Source organism: Nomascus leucogenys, chromosome 3, assembly GCF_006542625.1.
Source record: "Nomascus leucogenys isolate Asia chromosome 3, Asia_NLE_v1, whole genome shotgun sequence".
Classification (NCBI taxonomy): Eukaryota; Metazoa; Chordata; class Mammalia; order Primates; family Hylobatidae; genus Nomascus; species Nomascus leucogenys.
In genome coordinates, this window is record NC_044383.1 from 141,240,096 (window position 1) to 141,265,609 (window position 25,514).

The 25,514-nt window shown below is 43.9% G+C and overlaps 2 protein-coding genes across 12 annotated transcripts in view; one reads left to right on the top strand and one right to left on the bottom strand.

Annotated features, from left to right (window-relative positions):
• The window catches only part of TIAM2 (TIAM Rac1 associated GEF 2), a 132,483-nt gene extending 115,363 nt beyond the window's left edge, over window positions 1-17,120 (top strand). For all 3 annotated transcript variants that reach the window (XM_030809864.1, XM_030809865.1, XM_030809866.1), the window contains 11 exons: window positions 2,927-2,995; window positions 3,576-3,701; window positions 4,522-4,630; window positions 6,901-7,080; window positions 9,030-9,148; window positions 10,080-10,188; window positions 11,406-11,464; window positions 12,413-12,518; window positions 13,423-13,510; window positions 13,871-14,025; window positions 15,897-17,120. In XM_030809864.1, the coding sequence (XP_030665724.1) occupies window positions 2,927-2,995; window positions 3,576-3,701; window positions 4,522-4,630; window positions 6,901-7,080; window positions 9,030-9,148; window positions 10,080-10,188; window positions 11,406-11,464; window positions 12,413-12,518; window positions 13,423-13,510; window positions 13,871-14,025; window positions 15,897-16,534 (1,758 nt within the window). In that variant the 3' untranslated portion in view covers window positions 16,535-17,120. The remainder of the gene's footprint in view (window positions 1-2,926; window positions 2,996-3,575; window positions 3,702-4,521; window positions 4,631-6,900; window positions 7,081-9,029; window positions 9,149-10,079; window positions 10,189-11,405; window positions 11,465-12,412; window positions 12,519-13,422; window positions 13,511-13,870; window positions 14,026-15,896) is intronic.
• The window catches only part of TFB1M (transcription factor B1, mitochondrial), a 63,590-nt gene continuing 50,679 nt past the window's right edge, over window positions 12,604-25,514 (bottom strand). For 5 of the 9 annotated variants that reach the window (XM_030809878.1, XM_012506043.2, XM_030809875.1 and 2 more), the window contains 2 exons: window positions 19,668-19,795; window positions 17,059-17,482 (listed from right to left, as the gene is read on the bottom strand). In XM_030809878.1, the coding sequence (XP_030665738.1) occupies window positions 17,236-17,482; window positions 19,668-19,795 (375 nt within the window). In that variant the 3' untranslated portion in view covers window positions 17,059-17,235. Of the gene's footprint in view, window positions 13,215-17,017; window positions 17,483-19,667; window positions 19,796-25,514 lie in introns of those variants that run through there. The other 4 variants (XR_004029403.1, XR_004029404.1, XR_004029402.1 and 1 more) reach the window with 4 other exon arrangements.

The window sequence follows — 25,514 nt, forward strand, 5'->3', positions numbered from 1 at the left end:
CCCTACAGTCCCGGTGGTGGCCCGGGCCAGCCCTGCCTGGTGGTTGTCATCGGGTAGAACTGGGACGCACGCACTGGGGAGTGGTCAGCACGTGGGAATATCCTTGCACCATTATGAAGGGTCAGTTGCCGAGTATCTTGAGTACCCGAAGAATTCATTTATCCATCTCATAAGCCCCCAGTCAGTGGTTTGAGAAAGATTTTATGAAGAATACAGGAGTCTGGGGAGCAGAGTTCTTTTGCTTTGTTTCCTGGAGCTTTGGGACCATTTGAAGCTCGCTTCGTTTGTCAGTTACTGAAGCAGCGCGGCACGGTGCGGTGGGCTGAGGGTCCAGGCCTGGCTTTGCCTCCGTCTGGCTGCATGGTGGACAGCCCCCTTCAACTCCCTTATTTGGGGTCTGAGACACTCGGTCCCCCTTCTTCTCTAAATGTCTTCCAATTCTGATGTGCTGAGTCCATGAATTAAGGCTTGGCACACACATGCGGCGATTACCTTTCTCTGCAAGACAGATCTCAGCTTCCCCTTTTGTTGATGTCACTGTTTTACCTGGACTTCACCTAAGGCCTTATTCACAGGTAGTTTCCCAAAGCCCCTTCTTTTGGTCTCAAAGGGGAGAAAGAAAAGTTAGGAGAGATGACAGTTTAGTTTCATTTTCCATTATGTCTTGTCCTGCATCTAGGGTGTGGAAATGAAGTGAACAGCTAGGCTGTTCAGACTCAAGTTCTGAATAATCCCGTCTCCACAGTCACCTTTTTCCAAGTCGCTGTGTGGTGGTGTAGATATTTTGGAAGCTTCAGAGCCCTTCTGACATCTTGAGAATAGTCATGGAGCTCTTGCCCCCAGAGTCAAGGGCACAGTTGACAGGAGAATCGATGTCCCTTTTTGTTAATAGTGTTGTTAGAGTTTTCCTATTAGGCCACGCTGCACCGGGAGGGTCATTTCAGTGACAGGCTGGCAGGGTACTCAGATGGTGTCATGTGTGAAGTAGACAAGGACGGACTCTCCCTTCTCTCTGCAAGAAACCTGCACTTTGTTTTCTTAGGGCCCCCTGGGTTGCAGCCCTTTGCCCCCCGCAGCTCCGCGCGGACCTGACCTTGCTGCCCAGTAAGTCCTCCTGGGCAGCACCAGCCTGTGAGGAATGACTGCCAGGCCCCAACACCCTCGGGCAAAATAACCCACACTTGGCGCCTGTTGTGATTCACACACACACCACCGTTTCTTAATTTCTTTTTTGTTGCTGACGTTTAACACAGAATCTTGTCATTTTTTAACCTGGATCCCCTGCATGCTCCTTGAAATTTTTGACATCTGTGTGTTCCCTGAGATATGATTCAGTAACTTCTGTCATCTCCCTTCTCTGAGCGGTCTGGCGTGGAATATGGTGAGGGAAGGCCAGGGAGGTTTTTATGGTGAAAGCATCCGTGTCACAGGCCTTGCCTTTTGCTCTCCGAACTAAGGCCAGAAAGTTCTGGGGGCGCTTTGGGCTTTATAAAGCTCTGGGTCTTAGATTCCCCTCTGGGGAAGTGAGGGAGTTATTATAGCTGACTTTGCAGTCAACTGCCTCTAGTATTTTAGGACTCAAAATTCTTCAGAATAAAAATCTTTTCTATCACTAAACTATATCCTGGTTTTGCCTTCAAATTATTATTATTATTATTTTGGAGATGGAGTCTCGCTCTGTCACCCAGGCTGGAGTGCAGTGGCACGATCTTGGCTCACTGCAACCTCCACCTTCTGAGTTCAAGTGATTCTCCTGCCCCAATCTCCTGAGTAGCTGGGACTACAGGCACAGACCACCACACCCAGCTATTTTTTTTTTTTTTTTTTTTTTTTTTTTTTTTTTTAGTAGAAACAAGCTTTCACCATGTTGGCTTGGCTGGTCTTGAACTCCTGACCTCAGGTGATCCACCTGCCTCTGCCTCCCAAAGTGCTGGGATTACAGGCATGAGCCACCACGCCTGGCTTTGCTTCAAATTATTAAACGAAATCTTTCGCTCATGGGTTTTGTAACCGCAGTCTACTCCCACTATACTGTCCTGCTGGAACCTTGTTTGCAAGAGACCCAAATATGGCTTAGAGTTTAGCCATTAGAGCTGCAGCTCTGTGGGAATTTTTTTATTGCCTTTGAATATGTGAGTTTGAGATTCTGTGAATCAGTCAACCCCAAAGTTGAAGGGCTCCCCAGATCTTGACCCTCCCAGCTCCACGCTGGACCTCTCACTGTGCTCCCTGAGGCAGAAGAAGCCAGGACCTGGGGTGCACCTGACATCAGTGCCACCCAGACCCCCTTCCTCTGCAGGGAAGTGAGTGCCCCTGCTGCAGTGGCCCAAAGAAAGGGTGTTTCTATCACCAAGACACTTACCTAAGTAGAGGGAATGATTGAGCTGTAAAGGTGTGGAATCCAGCTGTTGCCTGTATTGTGATATTAACCTCTTTGAATTAGGTGAGCAACAATCACTACTTTTGGGGTCAGGAATTTCAACAAAGGCTGGGTGTGGTGGCTCACGCCTGTAATGCTAGCACTTTGGGAGGCCAAGGCAGGAGGATCATCTGAGGTCAGGAGTTCGAGACCAGCCTGACCAACACGGTGAAACCCTGCCCCTACTAAAAATACAAAAATTAGCTGAGTGTGGTGGAGCACACCTGTAATCCCAGCTACGTGGGAGGCTGAGGCAGGAGAATCTCTTGAACCCAGGAGGCAGAGGTTGCAGTGAGCTGAGATCGCGCCACTGCACTCCAGCCTGGGTGACAGAGCAAGACTCTGTCTCGAAGAAAAAAAAAAAAAAAAAAAAGAATTTCAACAAGGCATAAACTTCATTATCCTGATGGGAGCCTTGGGGAGCTGCTGCCAGGTTGCTGCTACCCAAATCTCATGGGTATTTTGGAGACTAAAGCGTTGAAGACACTTTCTTCTATTTCCTTTCAGGATCTGAGCTGCCTCTTTGAATTATACTTGGAGCCACTTCAGAATGAGACCTTTCTTACCCAAGATGAGGTAAATAACATCACCTTCCTTCTGTCCAGTGATCCACGGTTAGTCTCTGTTTGCCTTTTAGCAGAACTCCTATGAGTATCTCTACTGATCCCAAAAGAACATCCCAAGACTTAAGGGTCTTCTGACAGTCCCAGGCATAGCCTCCTCCTAAACCACTGCTGTGGCCTCGGCTGCATGACCTGGTGGCAGAGCGTTTACAAAGGCAGAGGGACGGTTATGGTCTTTTTGAGGTAGAAGAGAGTGTGATCAGAAATTCCTTTTCAATACATACCTTTGTAATGTGAAACCACATAATTAGTTCTTTTCTGCTGACTTACATTTTTCTTGATTTGAATTCTGAGAATTTTACATCCACTTAAAAATTTACTGTAGAAATAGAGAATTATGGGGGATGGAGCTGTGAAACTTTCTATGTATAAGCCATATCCCATAATGAACGTGCTGTCTTCTTAAAGGATTCACTTTCTGTCTGCTTTTCCGTGAAGAATTTCCTTGTGATTTATTTGTGGGCCTAAGAGTTAGCGTGGTGTCCTGAACTTCATGGCTAATCCCCTCATTTCAAATCCTGTTCTTCACATAGATGGAGTCACTTTTTGGAAGTTTGCCAGAGATGCTGGAGTTTCAGAAGGTGTTTCTGGAAACCCTGGAGGATGGGATTTCAGCATCATCTGACTTTAACACCCTAGAAACCCCCTCACAGTTTAGAGTAAGTATCTCAGATTTAGGCTTAAAGTAAAAATACGTGGCTGTGCTGCACAATTCTCTCATGAAAAATAATTTCTTGTCCTGTGACTATTGACTGTTTATTGTCCTGTGACTATTTCCTTGCACTGTTTTCCTCTGGCAGGTGGTAAAGGAAGGCTGTTATTTTTTTTTCCTGGTGCACGTGCTTTTGGTAGTCAGAAGTCCGGCAGCACCTCCCGCCTGGTTGTTGACCACGCACGTGCTCTTTTCCCAGCTGCTGTGAAGGATATGCAGGGTGGTTGCTTCTGAAACCAGAGCTCCTACCCTGTGCCCAATCCTGCTTCCCTCTGGTCATGTGGATCTGGGATTAAGAGAATAGGTTTCTAATTGCTGGGCTCAAGCCCTCTCTTCTGTGAAGCACCAGTGCTCCATAGCATCCGTGTAAGCCGCAGTGTGGCAGGAAGCCCCTCCAAGGGGACCTGGAACCATACAGACAGCATCACTCTCCCCAAGCAATGCAGAGTCGGCTTTATTAATGAACCTCTCAGATTGTTTACATCCCACCTTGTCAGCTGTATTTTTATAGAACTTTCTTTGTTTCTTGTCCTTGGATTGCACACTGTCAGTAGGCTCTGCTGCTGGAAACTTTGCAGTCAAGCCAGAGACCTGCCAGGGGAGCGCCTGGGTTGTTCCCCACCTCCTGTGTGGATGGAGCAGGTCTGAACTGCTCTAAGGCATTAGTGCTGTGGAATCTGACAGAAGCCACAGGGCCATCAAATGCCATAAGCCAGCACGCATTGATTAAACCATGTCTGATTTGACTTTCCCCTCTGCCCTTCTAGAAACTACTGTTTTCCCTTGGAGGCTCTTTCCTTTATTATGCGGACCACTTTAAACTGTACAGTGGATTCTGTGCTAACCATATCAAAGTACAAAAGGTTCTGGAGCGAGGTAAGTTGCTTACGCCTTTTATAGGTTTTTTTTCTTTCTTTTTTTTTTTGCATTTTTAACTGTTAGTAAAGGGTAAATCTGCATTTAACAAGTAGAGAGTAAGTGCAATTTTGATGTATTAAGGTCCATCCTTGACCTTGATAGTGACAAATATTAAAGGGAATGGTTTCTGTTTCTGTCAGTTTATTGGTAGCCGGGAACAAGTGTGCCTAAGAGCAGAGATGTTGCCTTGCCAAGTGTCACTTTGCTGTCAGTTACATCGGGATTTTTTTCTTGCCAAATTCCTTTCTCTAAAAACTTGCAACCCCAAACCCTAGATGGGAGTAGAAAGAAATGCATGCTATGGTGTTTTTTGTTTGTTTGTTTGTTCTCCTTGTTAATCTTCTTAAGCCTGAGGAGCCACAACAACCTACTACCAAACTCACAAGAAGTGTGTCAGCTGAAAGTAAAGTCTCTCTGGTGCAACCGGAAAAGCTCACATTTCCCAAAGGTTGCTCTTCAGTGTTTCCCTCTGCGCGGGCCTGGAGGGCACCTGGAAGTTTATCCTGATGCCCTTAGCGCTCATTCTTGTCCACGGATGCAGCTCTGCCATTGGATTTTAATCCAGAAATCATGGTATCCCAGAAGAAAAGCCCCATGTTTAAAAACTGGGGTCTTAGAGTGCTTCAAATGAGCAAGACCCAGCCCAAATCCATCTTCTCCAGTTGCTTTAGACAGTTGTCTGAAGTCTGTTGCCATTTCCTCCCACAAACACCCTCTTTTTAATTAAATTTAATTAATTAATTTTAAAAATGTAAAAATATTTGTAGAAATGGGTCTCACTGTGTTGCCCAGGCTGGTCTCGAACTCCTGGCCTCAAGTAATCCTCCCATCTAGGCCTCCCAAAGTGCTGGGATTATAGGCATGGGCCACCACGCCTGGCCCACAAGCACCTTTGTATTGACAGTCTATAGTACAATGAAAGCACACCAATGTACTTGTCAATACATATTGACAGTCAATGCAGTACTATGAAAGCATACCAATGGCTTGCTCCGTTCCTCCTTTGTCATAAAGAGAGGTCCTCTCACCACCTACTTGGCCTGGTAATCACATTCAAAATGGTATTGCATCTTCTAGAATGTTGTAGATTTTGATCTTACAACACAATCCCAAATAAGGGTGTATCTTCCTTCAGAGTAGCTGCATTCCAAGCAACTGGTCATCCAATGCCAACTGGTGGAATCCAAGTAGCACTCGTGTATCCGCTGGTACTCAAACCAAATGCACCTGGATTCCTATATATACCCTTCATGGCACTCAGACAAAGGGGCAGTTTTCACTGCCAGAGAGGGTCCTACTGCCATGCCTGGTAGAAGGGAGCTGTGGCTGTAGGTATGTGAAAGGTGAATCTGCTTGGAGCTGTGGAGTGAAGGCTGTAGGCTGCAGTGCCTGTCACCTTACTTTACAGGAGAAAAGATACTGCTTTCCAGATAGCCCTTAAGTGTACAGAATAGGAATAAGAAACAACTAGAGTGAGGCCAGTGGGAAAAACACTGGTTTATTTTCCTTTATGAAATTTTTGTGGGTATGTTGTAGGGTCTGGATAACATTGCTTAATGGCTTTTTTGATGTTGTTTTTCTTGAGATGGAGTGTCACTTTGTTGCCTAGGCTAGAGTGCAGTGGCGCAATCTTGGCTCACTGCAACCTCCACCTCAGGAGTTCAGGTGATTCTCCTGCCTCAGCCTCCTGAGTAGCTGGGATTACAGGCGCCCACCATCATGCCCGGCTAATTTTTGTATTTTTAGTAGAGACGGGTTTCACCATGTTACCCAGGCTGGTCTCGAACTCCTGACCTCAGGTGATCTGCCCGCCTCAGCCTCCCAAAGTGCTGGGATTACAGGCGTGAGCCACCGCACCTGGCCATGCTTCATGGCTTTTAATGAATTGTTTGAAACTCACTTTTTAGGCCACCTATAACAATATTTCTCATGGGTATACATGAAATGTCTTTAAAGTCAGACATTCCTGCATTTTGAGTCCGTGTTACTCTTTGGCGTGCAGGCTGCATTCCATCCTCCGAAGCTCCCAGCACTCCAGGGCTCTGTCAGGGCTGTGAGGCGGAATCCCATGCTGACAGCTGGGTGCCTGACCCGCTGATGGGTTGGGGTTTTTATTAAAGAATGGCATTAGGAGGACTATAGAAATGGATGATCTATAAATGTTAAAAGAGAAATGAAGAATTCACCCCACTGTGCTCTTCTAAGGTCTTTTATCCATCTGCTTGTAGCTAAAACTGACAAAGCCTTCAAGGCTTTTCTGGACACCCGGAATCCCACCAAGCAGCATTCCTCCACGCTGGAGTCCTACCTCATCAAGCCTGTTCAGAGAGTGCTCAAGTACCCGCTGCTGCTCAAGGAGCTGGTGTCCCTGACGGACCAGGAGAGCGAGGAGCACTACCACCTGACGGGTGAGGAGGCGGCGGCACCTCCGGGCGAGGGCCTGCACAGGGCGGCAAGGGGCTGCCAGCTCACCTCTTCCCCGCCTAGTGGCACGTCCTAAATCACTTTTCAGTTCTGTGATGGTTAATCTTAGGTTTCATGTGAATATGTGAACGTAGCTAGGTGTCTGGTCACTCCTTTAGAGCTTACAAAATACTTGGGTAAAAATGATCTCATCCGGGTAGCTGCATACTCCTCCTTTGCAGGGATGATTCTGTCTTCACTCTCAAAATAAGTAAATTACCTTAGGTCACGTGGCTGTGAAACAGTGCCGCTGGAACTGAAAATCAGGCCTATTTTCCTACCACTTGGTTAAGTTTTGTGGGGTTCGCCACCCGAGCTGCTGGTCGGATTTGTTGGGTGAGGCTCCACCTTGTGGAGATCTCTGAGCAGAGCTCGGCTTCGAAACCAAACTCCCAATGATGGGTTATGCTTTCAAGTCGCTGCTGGTGTGTTACTGTTTGAACCTCTGAAATTACTGGCCTGAGACACAATTTGTCAAAAACACAAAGCCTTGCAGTTTGATAGTAAATAGAGGATCCTTAAAGAGGGGCTTTATTTGGGTTGGAGATAGTGATTTGTTCATATGTTGAAACTAGGAGGTCCAGTTAAACCATATGTAATAAAATTTATGGGGAGAGAAAGAGACTTATTAACACTTTAGTATTACTGAATAATAAATACTGAGAAGAGCGTAAATTAAACTGGCTCTTTTTCCATGACAAGCATACTTTGGTATCAAAATCAACAAGAGGAAAGCATTTTTGTATGACACTTAAATTCTATAAGTAAATAATACAAATTATGTTCAGCATTCATACTGTGTAAAAACTTCATTTTGTATTAAGATGATCTTTAGAAGGGTTTGATTTAAAAAACTTCCTTCCAAACTTCCCTCCAGATAGAATTAAAATGTTGAATTGGGAGAAAAAAAGTATAAAGAATACTGAATTTAAAAGTGACCTAAAATTTTGCCTTTTGGTTTTCATAAAATAATGTATCCCTCATATTCCCTCATGGAAAGTTATGAACATATACCATATATAAATGCAAACAATTGCTCTGTCAGTCATGTACGGGGGTGTTTTAAAGTTCCATTTAAACCTAGATCCCAGTTCCCAGAAGGGGAAGCCAAACTCGAGAGCTGGTGCCCTAAGCCCAGCCAGCCTTGGGTTTGAAGCCTGGCTCCATTCTTGTGTTTTCCTCTCTGGAACTCTGGCAGAATATCCTGCACTCACTTTTCCCATCTGTAAAATGGGATTGATTAGTCTTTGAGTTATTGTGGGCACTAAATGAGATGATTCACAGAAATCACCTGTCGTGATCCTTGCTAAGTAGAAAGTGCTCCAGAAATGTCAGTTGTTATTAGTGATACTTTTCTTTTTTTTTTTTTTTTTTTTGAGACGGAGTCTCGCTCTGTCACCCAGGCCGGAGTGCAGTGGCGCAATCTCGGCTCACTGCAAGCTCCGCCTCCCGGGTTCACGCCATTCTCCTGACTCAGCCTCTCCGAGTAGCTGGGACTACAGGCGCCCGCCACCACGCCCGGCTAATTTTTTTGTATTTTTTAGTAGAGACGGGGTTTCACCGTGGTCTGGATCTCCTGACCTCGTGATCCGCCCGCCTCGGCCTCCCAAAGTGCTGGGATTACAAGCATGAGCCACCGCACCCGGCCTATTAGTGATACTTTTCACTGATACTCTGCCTCATTTCAAAAAGAATTTGAAGTAGGAGATAATTTTGCTGTTCTTCATTCTAAGGGCTGGGCTACAGTGGGCTGTTGTGACTTATTCTGAATGCTCCTGCTAGTGGGAACTGGTCTGGAATCCTGAGCTGAATCTTGACTCCATTCATTATTACTGTTGGATAGAATCTAAAACAAATAACAGTTATGAAATAAATATGATTTCATATCTTGCAGAAGCACTAAAGGCAATGGAGAAAGTAGCGAGCCACATCAATGAGATGCAGAAGATCTATGAGGATTATGGGACAGTGTTTGACCAGCTAGTAGCTGAGCAGAGCGGAACAGAGAAGGAGGTCCGTGAGGCATCTGCACTCTGGGAGCCTGGTGCATGTGGTGTGGGGTCTGTAGGTGACCTTCTAGATAGGCTGCCCTGTTAGGACTTTCCTGGAGGAGAAAATGCCCAAGATTTTCTTGATAACAATGTGTCTAATGAACTATACAATTTACATATAGACATATCATAAAATTCATTACACTGGTTTAAAATATAACCTATGTCACGTTCACATTGGCTGGAACATCCGTGGAGGGTGAGCTGGCAGAGGGTGGGGTGGAGAAAGGACGTGGGAACTGGCGTGTGAAGTCTGGGGCTTTTCCTTTTTGATTTTGCCTTTTTTTTTTTTTAACATCAAATATTGGTGGTTACCTGCTTATTTATAAAATTAGTCTGAGCAGGATTTGACATTTTCTGTATTTTTCCTTTTTATCTGATTGCTTAATTTAGAATCTTGTGCTTCTAAAGCCGGCATGCAGGAAGTAGCATAGTTTAGGTAGAAAATGGCAGGAACAGGAAAGAGCTGGAGATCAGTCCTTCACTCTGGCCAGTTTCAATGCTGGTGCTTTTATCAGCAGCCCAAATGGAGCTCAGAGGTGATGGATGTACTAGATCCCAGGGGAAAGCTTACAAAAGGCACTCTGGAAGAACCACAGACACTGGTAGAGTTCATCTTATGGAAATTGAGTTGGTCGCAAGGCATGTCTCACCTACATATGTGTGCACTGGAGCAAAATGCCTTCACCTTTATGTTATTGATCAGACACTTGGGTGCTTAGCTCATCTTTTCAAAACCTCCACTGTTTAAGGCCCCACGTTTACAGGTACCATAAAAATTAAACCAGCTGTGCTTGCATTTTAGCAGTGACTGTGTGTACATCACTATCCAACAAGAGATGATCTAGCCTGGGATTTCCATATCTTCCTTACCTCCTGTTTTTACCATCTAGGTAACAGAACTTTCGATGGGAGAGCTTCTGATGCACTCTACGGTTTCCTGGTTGAATCCATTTCTGTCTCTAGGAAAAGCTAGAAAGGACCTTGAGCTCACAGTATTTGGTTAGTATTCCATTCAGAAGAATGCAGACTGAACAGAGGCTGGGATTACGGAAGAACTTCACTAGCCGCACCAGTCCAGCTCACTCCTGAGCTCCAGGAGTCAGAATTGCTATAATGGTTGGGGACTTAACAGGGTCAGCCCCCAACTATTTGAAACTCCGGCATCGCTCTGCATCCTCATTATCTTGTTCTCCCTTCTGCTGCTTGGCTCAGGCCAAGTGTTATAGGAACAGATCCCTGAGGCTATTTTGAAACTTGCTATCTTTTCTTTTTCGTTTTTTGAGACGAGGTTTTGCTCTTGTTGCCCAGGCTGGAGTGCAATGGTGTGATCTCTGCTCACTGCAACTTCTACCTCCCGGGTTCAAGCGATTCTCCTGCCTAAGCCTCCTGAGTAGCTGGGATTACAGGTGCTCACCACCACGCCCGGCTGATTTTTTTATTTTTAGTAGAGATGGGGTTTCACCATGCTGGCCAGGCTGGTCTCGAACTCCTGACCTCAGGTGATCCTGTCTCAGCCTCCCAGGGTGCTGGGATTACAGGCATTAGCCACCGTGCCTGGCCAGAAAACTATCTTTTTTTTTTTTGGAGACGGAGTCTTGCTCTGTCACCCAGGCTGGAGTGCAGTGGCGCAATCTCGGCTCACTGCAAGCTCCACCTCCCGGGTTCACGCCATTCTCCTGCCTCAGCCTCTCCGAGTAGCTGGGACTACAGGCGCCCGCCACCACGCCCGGCTAATTTTTTGTATTTTTAGTAGAGACGGGGTTTCACCGTGGTCTCGATCTCCTGACCTCATGATCCGCCTGCCTCGGCCTCCCAAAGTGCTGGGATTACAAGCGTGAGCCACCGCGCCCAGCAGAAAACTGCTATCTTAATAGTCCGCTGTATTTCAAGATGTTTTAATTCTCTCTGAGAGTTGGGAGAGCAAGTGACAGTATATTGTCACTGAGATGAACACAGTGTCCTCAGCTTTCAATAAAACAAAGAGTTTAAAAAAGCCAAGATCAACTTCTAATAGTAGCTTTTAAATAAGCAGGTGCTTCTGCATAGTTCAAATATGAGTGAAAGGGAAGTACCATTTATTCACTCATGTTGGCAGAGTGAGGGCTTAGAGACTCATACATTTGACGAGCATTATTCTGTTAAGACATTCAGCTCTAGTTTAACCTTGGAAGAGTTTGCATAAAATCAAGACTTCCTTTCTCTTTTCCTTTCTTTAGTTTTTAAGAGAGCCGTCATACTGGTTTATAAAGAAAACTGCAAACTGAAAAAGAAATTGGTAAGGCAAAAATTCATTTTAATTTAAGCTACCTTTTCATGGCTGTCTCTTCCTATTAACATTGAACTGAAAAGCCCACTGAGCACCAAGGCTGGGCTGGCTGATACTGCTTACTCTGAGGGTAACTAACCCCATCACATACTGAGAGCGTTTCTGAGTCTCCCTGTGAAAGATGTCTGTGTTAAAAGATGTACAGCTGGGCACGGTGGCTCATGCCTGTAATCCCAGCACTTTGGGAGGCTGAGGCTTGAGCCCAGGAATTTAAGACCAGCCTGGCCAACATGGTGAAACCCTGCCTCTACCAAAAATAGAAGAAGTAGCTGGGTGTGGTAGCACGTGCCTGTAGTCCCAGCTACTCGGGAGGCTGAGGCAGGAGGATCAATTGAGCCCAGGAGGTGGAAGCTGCAGTGAGCCTTGATCATGCCACTGCATTCCAGCCTGTGCGACAGAGTGAGACCCTGCCAATAAATACATAAATAAGTAAATAAAGTAGATAAATACTCATAGGGGGGCCTACATAGAACATCGACTTTTATATCCCTGAAAATGGCCCATGTTTGTTCCATAAACATAGTCTATGAAACTTTGATTTATTTTCAAATGCCTTTTACCTTGACTCAGAAAAACAAAAACAAAGCCTAGCTGCGGATACCATACGCCATCAGTTTACCATTCCGAGGTAGCGTCAGGGTGTGGAAGCCTTGGCTGCTGTTCTTGCTTTGAGACCTGTAACTGCTTCTGAACTACAACTCTTCCTCCCCACCTTCCCCAGCATGTGAGGTCTTTGAGAATTGGGTGCGTAGCTGATTAATTTCTGTGCCCTGAACACCCACATAGCTGCCTGCAGACTTGCCCACAGGGAGAACATAAATTCCTGTTCACCGTGCACACATCCTCCCCCAGTGAGAGCTTCCCTAACACTTTTCTTGGTGGGCCTTCATGTTACAGCCCTCGAATTCCCGGCCTGCACACAACTCTGCTGACTTGGACCCATTTAAATTCCGCTGGTTGATCCCCATCTCCGCGCTTCAAGTCAGACTGGGGAATCCAGCAGGTAACTGTTTCGTGCAGTACGATGCCAGAAAAAGCATTTTAGTAGACTTAACTGTGGAATGTAAATTAAGAAAGGACCTTGGGGATAATTTTTGGTGCCTTTTATTTTATAGACAAGGAAAACGAGGACAAGAGAGGTTGTTTTGATGTTCCTTAGCAGATTTCTGGGAGAAACTAAAAGCTGGTGGATAGCTTTTTCTTTGCCAAATGCCTTTCATTGTTTCCTTATTTTCCCTATCAATAGTTTTCAACATTTTCCTTTCTGCCTTGATACCCTAAAATGTGTTAGAAAAACAAAGATCCACAAATTTGTTTTTACAATTTTAGAATATAGCAGAAAATTCCTTAAGGTTAGGTAGTACTGTAGGTGATATAAAAAGAAAAAAATCTTTGACTCTGGAAAATGTTCAGAGATCCTTCCAGAGTAACCTTGTTTTGGTGACAGAAGAGGCCAGCAGGCTGAGTCATGCAGTGGCCTGCTGGGCTTCTGTTTAACTTTTGTCAGAAGTGCTTATGTTTTCTAGAACATGACCACATTTGGGGCTGGCCTCTTTTACCTCAAGTACCCCAGCTCCTGTTCCTTCCAAGGAAAGGGCAAAACTGCAAAGGAGGGTTGAAGAATAGGATCCACTGAATCTCCTCTTCCGCAGAGAGGGGCTCCAGAGAGAGGGTGAAGGTGGTTCAGATGGAGGAAAATCTGCAGCAGGAAATGTAAAAAGTAACCAAAAGGCATTTCAGTTCTTGTAACTGTGAAAATCATATATAGAACAAGCCACAGAAGAAAATGAGCCAGGACTGGGAATATTAGACTTTCTTAACTCATGAGATTTAAACTTTACAAGTGTTCTTAACCACAGCATTTTGGGCAAAGTTGTAGACTCTTGTTTCCATTTCCTTTTACACAGGGACAGAAAATAATTCCATATGGGAACTGATCCATACGAAGTCAGAAATAGAAGGACGGCCAGAAACCATCTTTCAGTTGTGTTGCAGGTATGACTGACTTCCAAAGATTAAAACCAAGAGAAATAACACAGAATTATGTCTCTTAAGGAAGGGAGTTTATATTTAGTGCCCTCCTGAATTTTGATGACATCAGGGTCACACTCCCCACCCTCTGAAAAAGGCAACTGAGGCCGCTAGTATGAGAATATGTTGATTAAATAAATATCAAAATCTTAAGAGTGATCAATTCTCACCTCCTTTTGTACGGGAGGCCACATGGCACTGCTGTTGGGTGGCTGGCTGGCAGCCTGGTCCAGCAGGTGCAAGGCACAGAACACAGGTGGGCGTGGAATGGAAGCACGATGAACACTCTGGACACTTCTGCTGTTTTCTCTCCCCCCCCGCCAGTGACAGTGAAAGCAAAACCAACATTGTTAAGGTGATTCGTTCTATTCTGAGGGAAAACTTCAGGCGTCACATAAAGTGTGAATTACCACTGGAGAAAACGTGTAAGGATCGCCTGGTACCTCTTAAGAACCGAGTTCCTGTTTCGGCCAAATTAGGTGAGAATTTTGCTAGCCTTGTGTTTATTCAAGAAAATATTATGCGCTTCTGAAAAGGATATATGCTCTTGTAATATAGCTGTGAGTTTTCACTTTGTAAGTCATCGAGGTACCTTTATCTCCTTTTAAGAAACCTAAACATGCCTCTTGCTCCCAAACATTCTACTGTAAAATACAGCTACCTCCAACCCCGATCCCTTGTCTTCCTACCCGCTAACATAGTCCAAAGGTACGATTTTGTTTCTTCCACTAAGATGTGCATGGGTCCAGGGACTTTGTTTTCCTCACTGCTGTATTTCCAGTGCTCAGAACAGTGCCAGGCATCCTGAAGGTCAATGCTGAATGAACATCAAGAACCTTACACAGAGGGTCTCCACCTTCTGATGGTTCAACCTACAATTTTTTGACTTTACCATGGTGTGAAAGTGACACACATTCAGTAGAAACCATACTGCGAGTACCCAGACAACCGTTCTGTTTTTCGCTTCTAGTGCAGCATTCAATACATTTCATGAGATATTCAACACTTAATTATAAAACAGGCCTTGTGATCTGCCCAACCATAGGCTAATGTAAGTGTTCTGAGCACACTGAAGGCAGGCTAGGCTAAGCTGCAATGGTTAGTAGGTACATTAAATGCATTCTCGACTTTCCATATTATCAACTTAACAATGGGTTGATTGGGACGTAATGCCATCTAAGTTAAGGGGCCTCTTATACTCGTTCTTAATCGATAAGGCACCAAGTAAGCATTTCAAATCACACTGTTCTTTCTGCTTGTTTCTAAAATTTCAGCTTAAGTTTTCAGAACCTTATTTCTACATTAACTATTTTGTTATTATCTTTGTTGTTTTTAGGCTTAGAAAATGTAAAACTTCTCTTTTTCATGTCAAATCAGTGTGACCTCTTCAGATTTACCACATATTTGCTATTTTCTCCATTGTCAAAATAAACTGGCCATCAAAATAACATGCTGTTACTATTTATAGAAACACCAAAACTGAGAACTCCCTTCTTTCAATCCAAGAGAACAGAACTACACACACACACACACACACCTATAAAATAACATTTCAGAAAGTTGGTTTGAAATTCCAGCAGAGACAGTTCTCATATGAGAGATAAAGAGCATTTTCTAGGCTGGGCATGGTGGCTCATGCCTGTAATCCCAGCACTTTGGGAGGCCAAGGCAGGTGGATCCCTTGAGCTCTTGAGAACAGGAGTTTGAGACCAACCTGGGCAACATGGCAAAACCCCATCTCTACAAAAAAATATAAAAATTAGCCAGGCGTGATCATGCGCACCTATAGTCCCAGCTACTCAGGAGGCTGAGATGGGAGGATCACTTGAGCCCAGGAGGCGGAGGTTGCAGTGATCAGAGATCACACCACTGCACTCCAGCCTGGGTGGCAGAGCAAGACACTGTCTTTAAAAAGTGGGGGGGAGGGGCATTTTCTACTTTTAATTGAGCAGCAAGGGAAATCCACAAGGTGAGAAGATGCATAGGAATATGGTGTGATCTTTGTGATCAAATTACAAAGCACCTTAGTGAAAGAAAGTTTTCAATTTACTCATTGGCAAAATAAGAATCTTAGCCCATATAGTAGTTTCTAGTGTCTAGTTCTATCTAAATAATTGAGCTCCGGTAATCTAAAAATGCTGAATTGCCCAACTTACAACTGTAAACTTAAGTCAAAAATTTCCATGTTTTCAGTAGCTACATTTTTGCCTAATTACCAGGATAGTTGCTAACTGAAGTCATATCATAAAATAAAATCTTAATGTTAAATCTTACACAAGCTTTGAGGCAAACATTACACATTGTGTAACCTGTTTCTGTAACACAGCGAAATGTGTTTTTCTCACTGCAGCTTCATCCAGGTCTTTAAAAGTCCTGAAGAATTCCTCCAGCAACGAGTGGACCGGTGAGACTGGCAAAGGAACCTTGCTGGACTCCGACGAGGGCAGCTTGAGCAGCAGCACCCAGAGCGGCGGCTGCCCCACGGCCGAGGGCAGGCAGGACTCCAAGAGCGCTTCTCCCGGGAAATACCCACACCCCGGCTTGGCAGATTTTGCTGACAATCTCATCAAAGAGAGTGACATCCTGAGCGATGAAGATGATGACCACCATCAGACTGTGAAGCAGGGCAGCCCTACTAAAGACATCGAAATTCAGTTCCAGAGACTGAGAATTTCCGAGGACCCAGACGTTCACCCCGAGGCTGAGCAGCAGCCTGGCCCGGAGTCGGGTGAGGGTCAGAAAGGAAGAGAGCAGCCCAAACTGGTCCGGGGGCACTTCTGCCCCATCAAACGAAAAGCCAACAGCACCAAGAGGGACAGAGGAACTTTGCTCAAGGCGCAGATCCGTCACCAGTCCCTTGACAGTCAATCTGAAGATGCCACCATCGACCTAAATTCTGTTCTAGAGCGAGAATTCAGTGTCCAGAGTTTAACATCTGTTGTCAATGAGGAGTGTTTTTATGAAACAGAGAGCCACGGAAAATCATAGTACGATTCAATCCAGATATGGGTTAAATTCCTCATTTTACTTTTAAACTGGTGGTAAAGTGGAAATTGCAAAAAAAAAAAAAAACTTCATTCCTGGGTTTTGTGCAGTATACATTTTCCCACAAAATGGTTGTAAAGATTTAAGTTATTTTAATTTATTGTGGATCAGAAACCTAGATGAAACTGGTCAGAATCTGTAAATTACTTAGTTTATATCCACTTTGAGCAGGTATCAAATGATTTAGAATCCTTAAAATTACATTCTAATTATTTTAAGTTATGTGGAAAAAGTAAGGCTGGGGAAGTTGTGATTAATAAATAGTTTTCAAAGGGCCATTTTTTTTAAATCCTCTGGGCATTTTCTTTCAGCTGTTAGTTTTTGCTTTATTTAAAGCATATTTAAGTTATTTTAATGTGGTTTAGGGGCAAAATGTGCAGATACTTCATTTTTGTAAGATTGTAATAGATGCTGTTTATACTAAACATGTCATATCTATACAGTATATATTAAAAGAAAGCTTGTACTGTACCTTATTTGATGATATTTATTTTCTCTGCCAAGCTGCATAGTAAAAGGAAAATAAGTCACATCTGGTCGTTGGCATTTTTATTGTCATTCTGTAAAGACAAAAGAGTACCTACATAAGAAGCTCCACGTAGTGCAAATCGACATCTGGTAGGCTGCTCGCGCCCAGGCAGCAGCTAGAGTCTGTAATTCTCTGCGTCATCCTCTTCTTTTTCTTCATTTTTGCTTTTTCTTCGCTTGAGGAGTTCTCTGAAATTATACGCAAAGAGTTGTGGGTCTTCATCACACATTTTTCTGTATACATCACAGAGGCTCTTAAAGTGTGAGATGGAGAGCTGGCTGGGCCGAAGAGTAGGGTCTACGTCTGCCAACTCTAACAGCCTGCCCGTGCTTTCCAAGCGCTGCGCTTCAGGGAATAACATTCTGAGGGAAAGAGAGAAAAATCAGAATTTTACTTAAATTCTGCAAATCATGACACTTTTAACCCTCATTTGAAAACAACACGGTTGCTGACTACTGACAGCTGGAGGGAGTGGCAGGAGCCTCTTGGATTATATAGCACCAGATAAGAGGCACCGCCCGCCACTGAGGCAGCTCTGACCTGATGCGCGAGGCAAGCCCACAATGGGAAAGCACTCTCCAAAGCTCAATCAGTACATGCACTTTTTTAAGGTAAGTAAGTTTAAAGTAACATCTGCTCAGTTGCATTCTTGTAGAAACATAAGCTTGATGTGCCTCATGTTTCGATGTGAAAGTTGTATTATTTCTTGTGTGACAAATCATCAGTTTTGATTCTCTAGAATTTGAATTTATCAGCCTTTAGAACTCTTCACGCTAAAAGAGTTGCTTTTTTTTGCTAAAAGTTTGAAAATAGCTGATAGGAAAATACAAATAATTATTCCTCTTGTTATTTTTCAAGCATCTTTAAAACTGATTTGAAGCAGAGGATATATTTTAAATTTCATCTATCCAACTTGAACCATTGTTTTAACATGAATAGCAGAACTGCTTGAAATGCTGCAGAGTTAGGCCTGGATTGCATTTTTCTTCAAGTCTCAGGGCTCTTACAGAGCTCATCCCAAAGGGCTTGGAAGGTGTCATGGCCAGGGGAGATAGCATGTTGCTTATAGGCTGATGGTCCTTTCAACAAGGAATTGCATGTCCCCCACACTTTCAAGGTGAGGTAACAGATCTTTGAGTTCAGTTTCATGGCAAAGAGGGCCTGATGATGGTTTCTCATATCTGAAGAACACCAACAGGTCAAAGGACTTTGACCAGTTACCCCAGGTGGCACAGTATCTGGTCCATGTCTGTCCTGAGGATGGTGTATCTGAAATGAATAGGGCCCTTCACTTAGCTGGGGGGTTGCCTTGGAAGTGCTAGTGCCAGCTCTAGGCTCAGGCCAATTCCAGGATTTCCAAAAGCACATAAAAGGACATAGTTTTGTGCTCCCCCCTCCCCCATGAATCAGGGCTATCAGGTACAGCTGTGTGGGTCCTGCTCTGCATGAGGGGTGTGAGCCAAAATCCAGCTTCTGTTTCACTCACCAGCAGTGCATGGTAGCTGGGGGCTGCAGCCAAAATGGCTGGCCAATGGCATCTCTGTCACCAGCTCTGCACCTTAAGTCTCTGCTAGAGAAGCAGGAACTATCTGGTAAGGTGGGAATCCTGGCTTAATTAGAGGCAACAAGTGGCAGGCTGAGGCTCTGACTTCTGCCCTCTGGCATCCTCAGCAATGGGCTTTGTGGACTGCAACGCTCTTAGGAGCTGATGCCCAGCCAGCCCCTAAAATAATCTGCTGTCATTTCATGTGCTAAAGGGACACTTTGGACCCTGCGAAAGAGAGCATTACAATGGAGCCATGTGAGGAGGTTTTAGAAAATGAGAAATATGTGCCTCTCACACTGAGCCCCTTTAAACAGCAGAATATGGATAGATTATCGTAGATGGAAATCTTTTACAAATATACACTTTCCTGACTTCTTAAGCAGACTATCACTGGGCCTAACTAAACAGCTTCTTGGCTCTTTCTGGATCTGCAACAAGGCTGTGGTCCTTCAGAGCCCATGGAGGTGGGCGGCCTCCAGACCACTGCACCCTGTCGGGTTTTCCCAGTGGTTCCTGAGAGCCTCTTGGGAGCAGCAGCTTTCTGTGAGATGGAAACGTGCTTGCGTGAGGACTTCGTGATACGATTTTGGCTGCTCGGAAGTCATATTTGCTTCCTGGTTCTCAAGTGTGTCCTTAAAGAAGAGATAGGGCAACTCAGTAGAAAGCAAGCATTTAAAAAACCCATTATTATCTGTCTCGAGTCCTCACTGTCTCGAGTCCCTGTACCGGGGAACCACGAGCTCCCCGGTACAGAGCCACTGTGAGCTGTGCAGTCACCAATTCCAGGCTGTGCTTATGGCAAAGCCACCCTGAGAGAGGCCACCTGAGGTCTAGCAAGTCTTTGCTCTCTCCTCATTGGCAGTGAAGTCTTGTCCGTCACAGGACTGAACTAAGTGTAATACTCAGAGCTTTAAGAATAGCGCAATCAAGGTTCTTACTCTTAAAAAGTGCCTGAGGATTTTATAAAGACTGCAACTGAAGAGAAGAAAAGGCATTCTTACCCGAGCCCTCGATGGCAGTATTTCCTTCGGAACTGAAATACATTCTGAACCACTTTTTCCACCAGCTTGAAGGGCTGCTCTATCTTGGGCTGTACCAAGGGAGTGAAGTGCACCACGCCCACGTCCACCTTCATTGTAAGCAAACATATTGTCATTCTGTGGCATGATATGTGGCATAGTGTGATCAATCCACTCATTCTTGTATAACAGGAGGATGGGCTGTCGACAGCCTGTTTTCATAAACAGACCTTTCCATGTACTTCAGTTTCATCTCTAGGCATGGAAGATGGTACATTCTGGATTTGCAAATGACATGGAGAAATCAGCTGGCTGCACCTGTTCTCTAATGACATCCACCAGACCTGTGCTTGATGGTCACTTAATTTTAAAACGCAGTTTCACAATGGCTTAAAAATCAATCCAAATCATTAAAGTCAGTCAGCAGATAATAGGTGGTATTAGAATATTTTAGTTTTTGAATGAGTAAAAAAATAAGCTGCAGCAGCAGCTTCAAGACACAGAGAGATGGCAGATAGGCCCCCAGGGACCACTCAGTGCTAAACTTCCCAGATAGAGACACCACTTATTTTCGGTAGACACTGATTAATCAGCTGGACTGAATTCATGAGTATAGTCTGAAAAGCCACAGAACTTTCTAGTAGCAACTTTAAATGCCCTGAAAGGCACAGGCAGGACTGAAATTGAAAACGGAAACCATCAAAAAATGTCACTGTTTGATAGTGTTTAAGCTACTGCCAGCTGTGGAGATTCTTTAATTGTTAGAAGATAAAACCTTTCAGGCATATCTGATAAGAGATTTATACCCTGATTTGTTCCAAAAATGGACTCATGGTGATTCACAAGGACACATTCAAATACCAAAGAAAAACATTTAAAGACAGAGGGAAATGGAGTCAAAACAGTAACTACACGCACAAAAACGCTGACAGAGACCATGGTCTAGGAAATGGGAAGTCTCGTCATAACTGACAAAAGCCTCAGTCTCCAGGAATTGTTAAACTTGTTAATGAGGATCTCATACAGACTCAACAAAAGGCGAAGAAAGTACGGCAATTTAGGAGGTGTGGGCTGTACCACTGCTTTTCAAAAGGAACTCCATTGTTGAAATCCCATAGAGGTTGTCATTTTCTCCTAACAGGACTTGCTTCTAAAGATCCTTGTGGCTACACAATTCCTTAAACAGATGAAAATGGGAGACTGGCTTTTCTGGTTGTGTTTCTTTTAGGGTAGAAGGAAAACAACTGAACATGATGTGAGACTTTATGGACAAGAAAGTGAAAATAAGCTGTGCTCAGCCTCACACAGCCTGATGTGCTGTGGGAGGAGCCTGTGGTGCCTGAGCTGTGTCATCAAGGCCCTAGACCCCCGAGACTTTACACCTCCCTATTTAAACAATCAATGAGCCTGTCCCCGAAGGTTTCAGGTCAGCTACAGCTGCTCCTACTGGATGGAATGGGAAATAGAAGGCTTTGGTGGTAAGGGGCAGTGTGGGCTGGCACACGCTGAGAATGTGCCAAGCGGCCTTTCCACACCCCAAATGCCCACCCCCAACATCCATCAGCCTTCTTGTGAAGTCCAGCAGGCTGTTCTTGTGAAGATTCTATGGTGGAACAGTAGTTATGAACAGTGACTTAACTAAGATGTCAAATGCTCTTAATAAATTTTAGTAAGTTTTTTGAATTGTGTGCTATATGTTGTTTTATCTGTTTCCTCAAGTTTAGTAACAACTACCTCTTCCTACAGGACTTCCCTTAGACCTTAACAAAACGCACCATGGAACAGTGTGCAGCTTGGAGAGGTCTGTGGTCATCAGGGAAAGAGGGACTGAAGAAGACGAGGGGCTGTGGAGTGGATGCAGGGTTTAGGTGGGGTGGATGTACTGCTATAGGGAGAGAAGAAAGGTGGTTTCAGCTCAGGGCAGAAAAAGAAGACCTGATCTATGAATGGTGGAGTGCAGGCAGCAGCCCAAGACACACTCCACTGACTTCAGATGTCAGGTTCCTTCCCACAAACTCTGAACTATCCTGCCTACCTTGCCTCCTCGTGATTTGTACAGAGAAGTGGTCCCAACTGTCAGGCACGTGTCTGACCACTCTCTACACCTCGCCAGCCTTCTCTCACTGGACTCTCCATTCCCCTTTCATCCCCTGAGCTTCCTGGCACCCTCGTCCCTGCCTCCCATTCTCCAGGACTCATCTCCTGTAACCTTTCAACTCCAGTTCTCCCAGTGACACAGAGCCAATTCTATCAATTCTTACTAGCAGCCTGCTAGTCTCCAGAAAAAATACTCTTAGCAAAATCTGAGATCAAATCGAATCCCTGCCTAGGCCTAAAGCCATGAAATATTATCAAAACTCTACATAAGGCTTAAAAACTATTAAGACCAAAAGCACAAATACAGAGATAGATGCACTCTCTTCCAGTACAGAAACTGCCACTTCCAGCTTCCTTAGATTTTAAATTTTGGCCTCATCTTTATTTGCCTGATTTCATTCCTTTGAGATATAGTTGGTATTTGCAAATACAGGAAGTGTCTAACTTTTGCTTGATTTAAATAAAATGTTAAAACCCTGAACAAATATAGCAGTACTCCATGTAAACTATAGCGTCGACTTCCAAAGTTTGAATACAATTCCAATACCCTGTTAAGTTGGCTTACATTATGTCACAGCTAAAAGAGAATTCCCCTCAGAAATGCAGCAGTTACTATTGGAGATTCTGTAAAACTCAGTGTCAACAAAGCTCTTCCAGTTATGTCTCCTGATTCTGGGACGGCGAGGACCTCTCCTGTACGACCCCTTCCTCTCCCTTTCCCCCAAAGGCACCTTTCAGAATTACTCTGAATGATGGAGCCCATTTTTTCTAGAACTATAGGAAAGCCGCTTGGTAACTATGGTAACGAATACAAAAATGCTTTTTACTTATAATTGAATGCTTATTTAAAATTACAACTATTATTTTTTCTTCCTTGAGTTTTAAGTCTATTAATGAGTTTGATTACAAAAAAGAAATCAGTACAAAGGCATTAGAAGTACTTAAAATATTCTAGTTTAATGCTGCCAGCTCTTTTCCAAACTCAGTCTATCAGTATATCAAAATGACCTACCAAAATGTCAAATGAAAGGATTTAAAATGAATTTAAATATTTGCCTTTCTAACCCTATACTTCAACGCTGTAACAAGCTAAGACTGTTTCTCAGTGTTGGCAGCCTTGGCCATAACAGGCCTGAGGCAGATGTCCTAGTTTCCTGGCCGGGGTGTCTAGGACGTGACTGGTTATCAGCTCAGAGCAGCACTTGGAACTCACAAGGGACCTGGGCTAAGGAGATATTACACCTTAAATCTTAGATATTAGATATTACAACTGAGAACTGTAATCAACATGATATACGGAGGACACTGAAGAATGTACAACTCAGTTCCTGATGATTATCATATGCCCAAAAGCTAAGTCACGACCACATGCACAGACACAGAAACAATGCTGGCCACTGTCTATGAAAGGGTCTTCATTCAACACTCTCACGGTGTTCAAGACCATTGGAGGACAAGATAGTGGAGATGACAAATGATGAGGAAGTTACTATGTAATTAGCCAAGACACAGCCATAACTTAAGACAACAGAAGGGCTAGTGGAAAAAAAAAAAAAGACCACAGGGAATAAATCCATAAGACTTTAAAGAACAACATATAAGAAGGATTCAAAGTTCAAAGTGGGATGATCATGGGCAGACCCGGGTGGCTGGGAACAGGAAGCATATGGCGTCTTGCAGGCTACAGGCACCACAAGATGGAACCCAGGAGGACAGGGGCTTGGGAGAGCCACTTCAGTGTCGGGTAAAACAACAGAGCGAGATGAGTGCCTCTGGATGCTTGGCTTGCCCACCCTCCAGTGTCTGCTTGCTCTTCAAGTACCTCCACCAAGCTAATGACAGTCCACTTTAGGACATCACAGGCCTCGAGGTTACAACTTTCCCAGGTAAGGAGAATCCCAGGTAGAGGCAGCAAGTCACTGATGCCTGTGATATGATAATTATGCATGTCATAGAAAAAGAAAATACTGACAAATGTGAATGTAGATCAAATTTCCTGGAATTGGTTCACTCTACCTGTGATCTGTGTCCCAAAGCCAATTTAAGGAAAGAATTTGCACTGTAAAATCTTAAAGCTGACAGCATTCTAAGTATTTCAAACCAACTGGTTCAATAAAGATCAACTACACGGTCAGTACCTATCCTAAAGTTTACAATTTGCGTTACTGTAACAATATTTATTTCTGCAGAAGTTCTGTCCTCACCCTTTTTTCTTCCTACAGATCTTTGTTTTTTTCTCTTTCTTCTTGGGATCATAAAAAAAGAACAGATTTTAAACAGTCACATAGTGTTTCCTCTCAGAGCAGATGTGGTAGGAAGAACTGAGGCCAAGAGAATGACAGCGAACTCAGATCACAAGAGAAATAGGACTAAGAAATGTGGTGAGGGGGATGAAGAGTTTTTTTACTGTGTAAATTATGTAAATGTACATATGTATGTATGTAAATTACACCTATTAGTAATAACAACAAGATGAGTCAGTGTCTCTTGGTCCCAAGAAATTAAACAATTTCAGGGAAATGCACGTGTAATCCTCAAGAAATGAAACAAGAACTGATAATTGTTGTATAAAGATTTTCTGTTATATTTAATCTGGAGTTCCTGGACGATCAGAGGGAAAAGACCTTCCTAAAACCAGGCCTTTTCCACAAACCATGCCCTTGGTGTCTGTGAAGCAGCAGCATCTGGAGATGCCCTGTGTTTCCTGTCCCGGGCTGTGTTCCCGCTTGGGTTTGTGGATGTGGCAGGAGTTGCCTGAGGCAGCTTTGAGGCTGCCCAGCCCGGCCATGGGTGTGGCAGCACATTGGCAACTGCCAGGGTCTGGACCCCAGCGCTGCAGGTCCTGAGCAACTCCCGTCCCTCAGAGTGAAGCCAGGACCTCAGAGAGGCTCGCAATCTAAACGAACTCAGAAGGCACTTGATAAATGCTGCTAGTAATATTATTAAAAGACTGAGAAATAAAACATGCATACAAATATAATAATTCATAATAAGCCATAATTGTCAAACGGACTAGACATCGCACTGAAGATGCTTGGTCAGTACATTCGTATATTCATAGCTGATACTGTTAATTTCCTAAGGCTGGGACAGAAGAAAAACATTATTTTAGGATTAGGTCAAATCACTTTAAATTTGTGGGGCTGGAACAGGTAACTATTTTATCTTACTCTGAACTGTCATTATTTTCAAGATTGAATGGAAAGCAAAGAAGAAAAAACATTTGTATTAGGGTTCTCTAGAGGGACAGAACTAATGGAATATATATATATGAGTTTATTAAATATAAATATTAAATATATTTATATAATTATATATTTTTATATAATTATATATAATTATAATATATAATATATATAAAATATATAAATATTAAATATATATATATAAAGAAGAGTTTATTAAGTATTAACTCACACGATCACAAGGTCCCACAATAGGCCATCTGCAGGCTGAGAAGCAAGGAGAGCCAGTCCAAGTTCCAAAACTGAAGAACTTGGAGTCCGATGTTTGAGGGCAGGAAGCACCCAGCACGGGAGAAAGATGTGGGCTGGGAGGCTGAGCCAGTCTCTCTTTTCACATTTTTCTGCCCGCTTATACTCTAGCTGAGCCGGCAGCTGATTAGATGGTGCCCACCCAGATTGAGGGTGGGTGTGCCTTCCCCAGCTCACAGACTCAAATGTTAATCTCCTTTGGCAACACCCTCACAGATACACCCAGGATCAATACTTT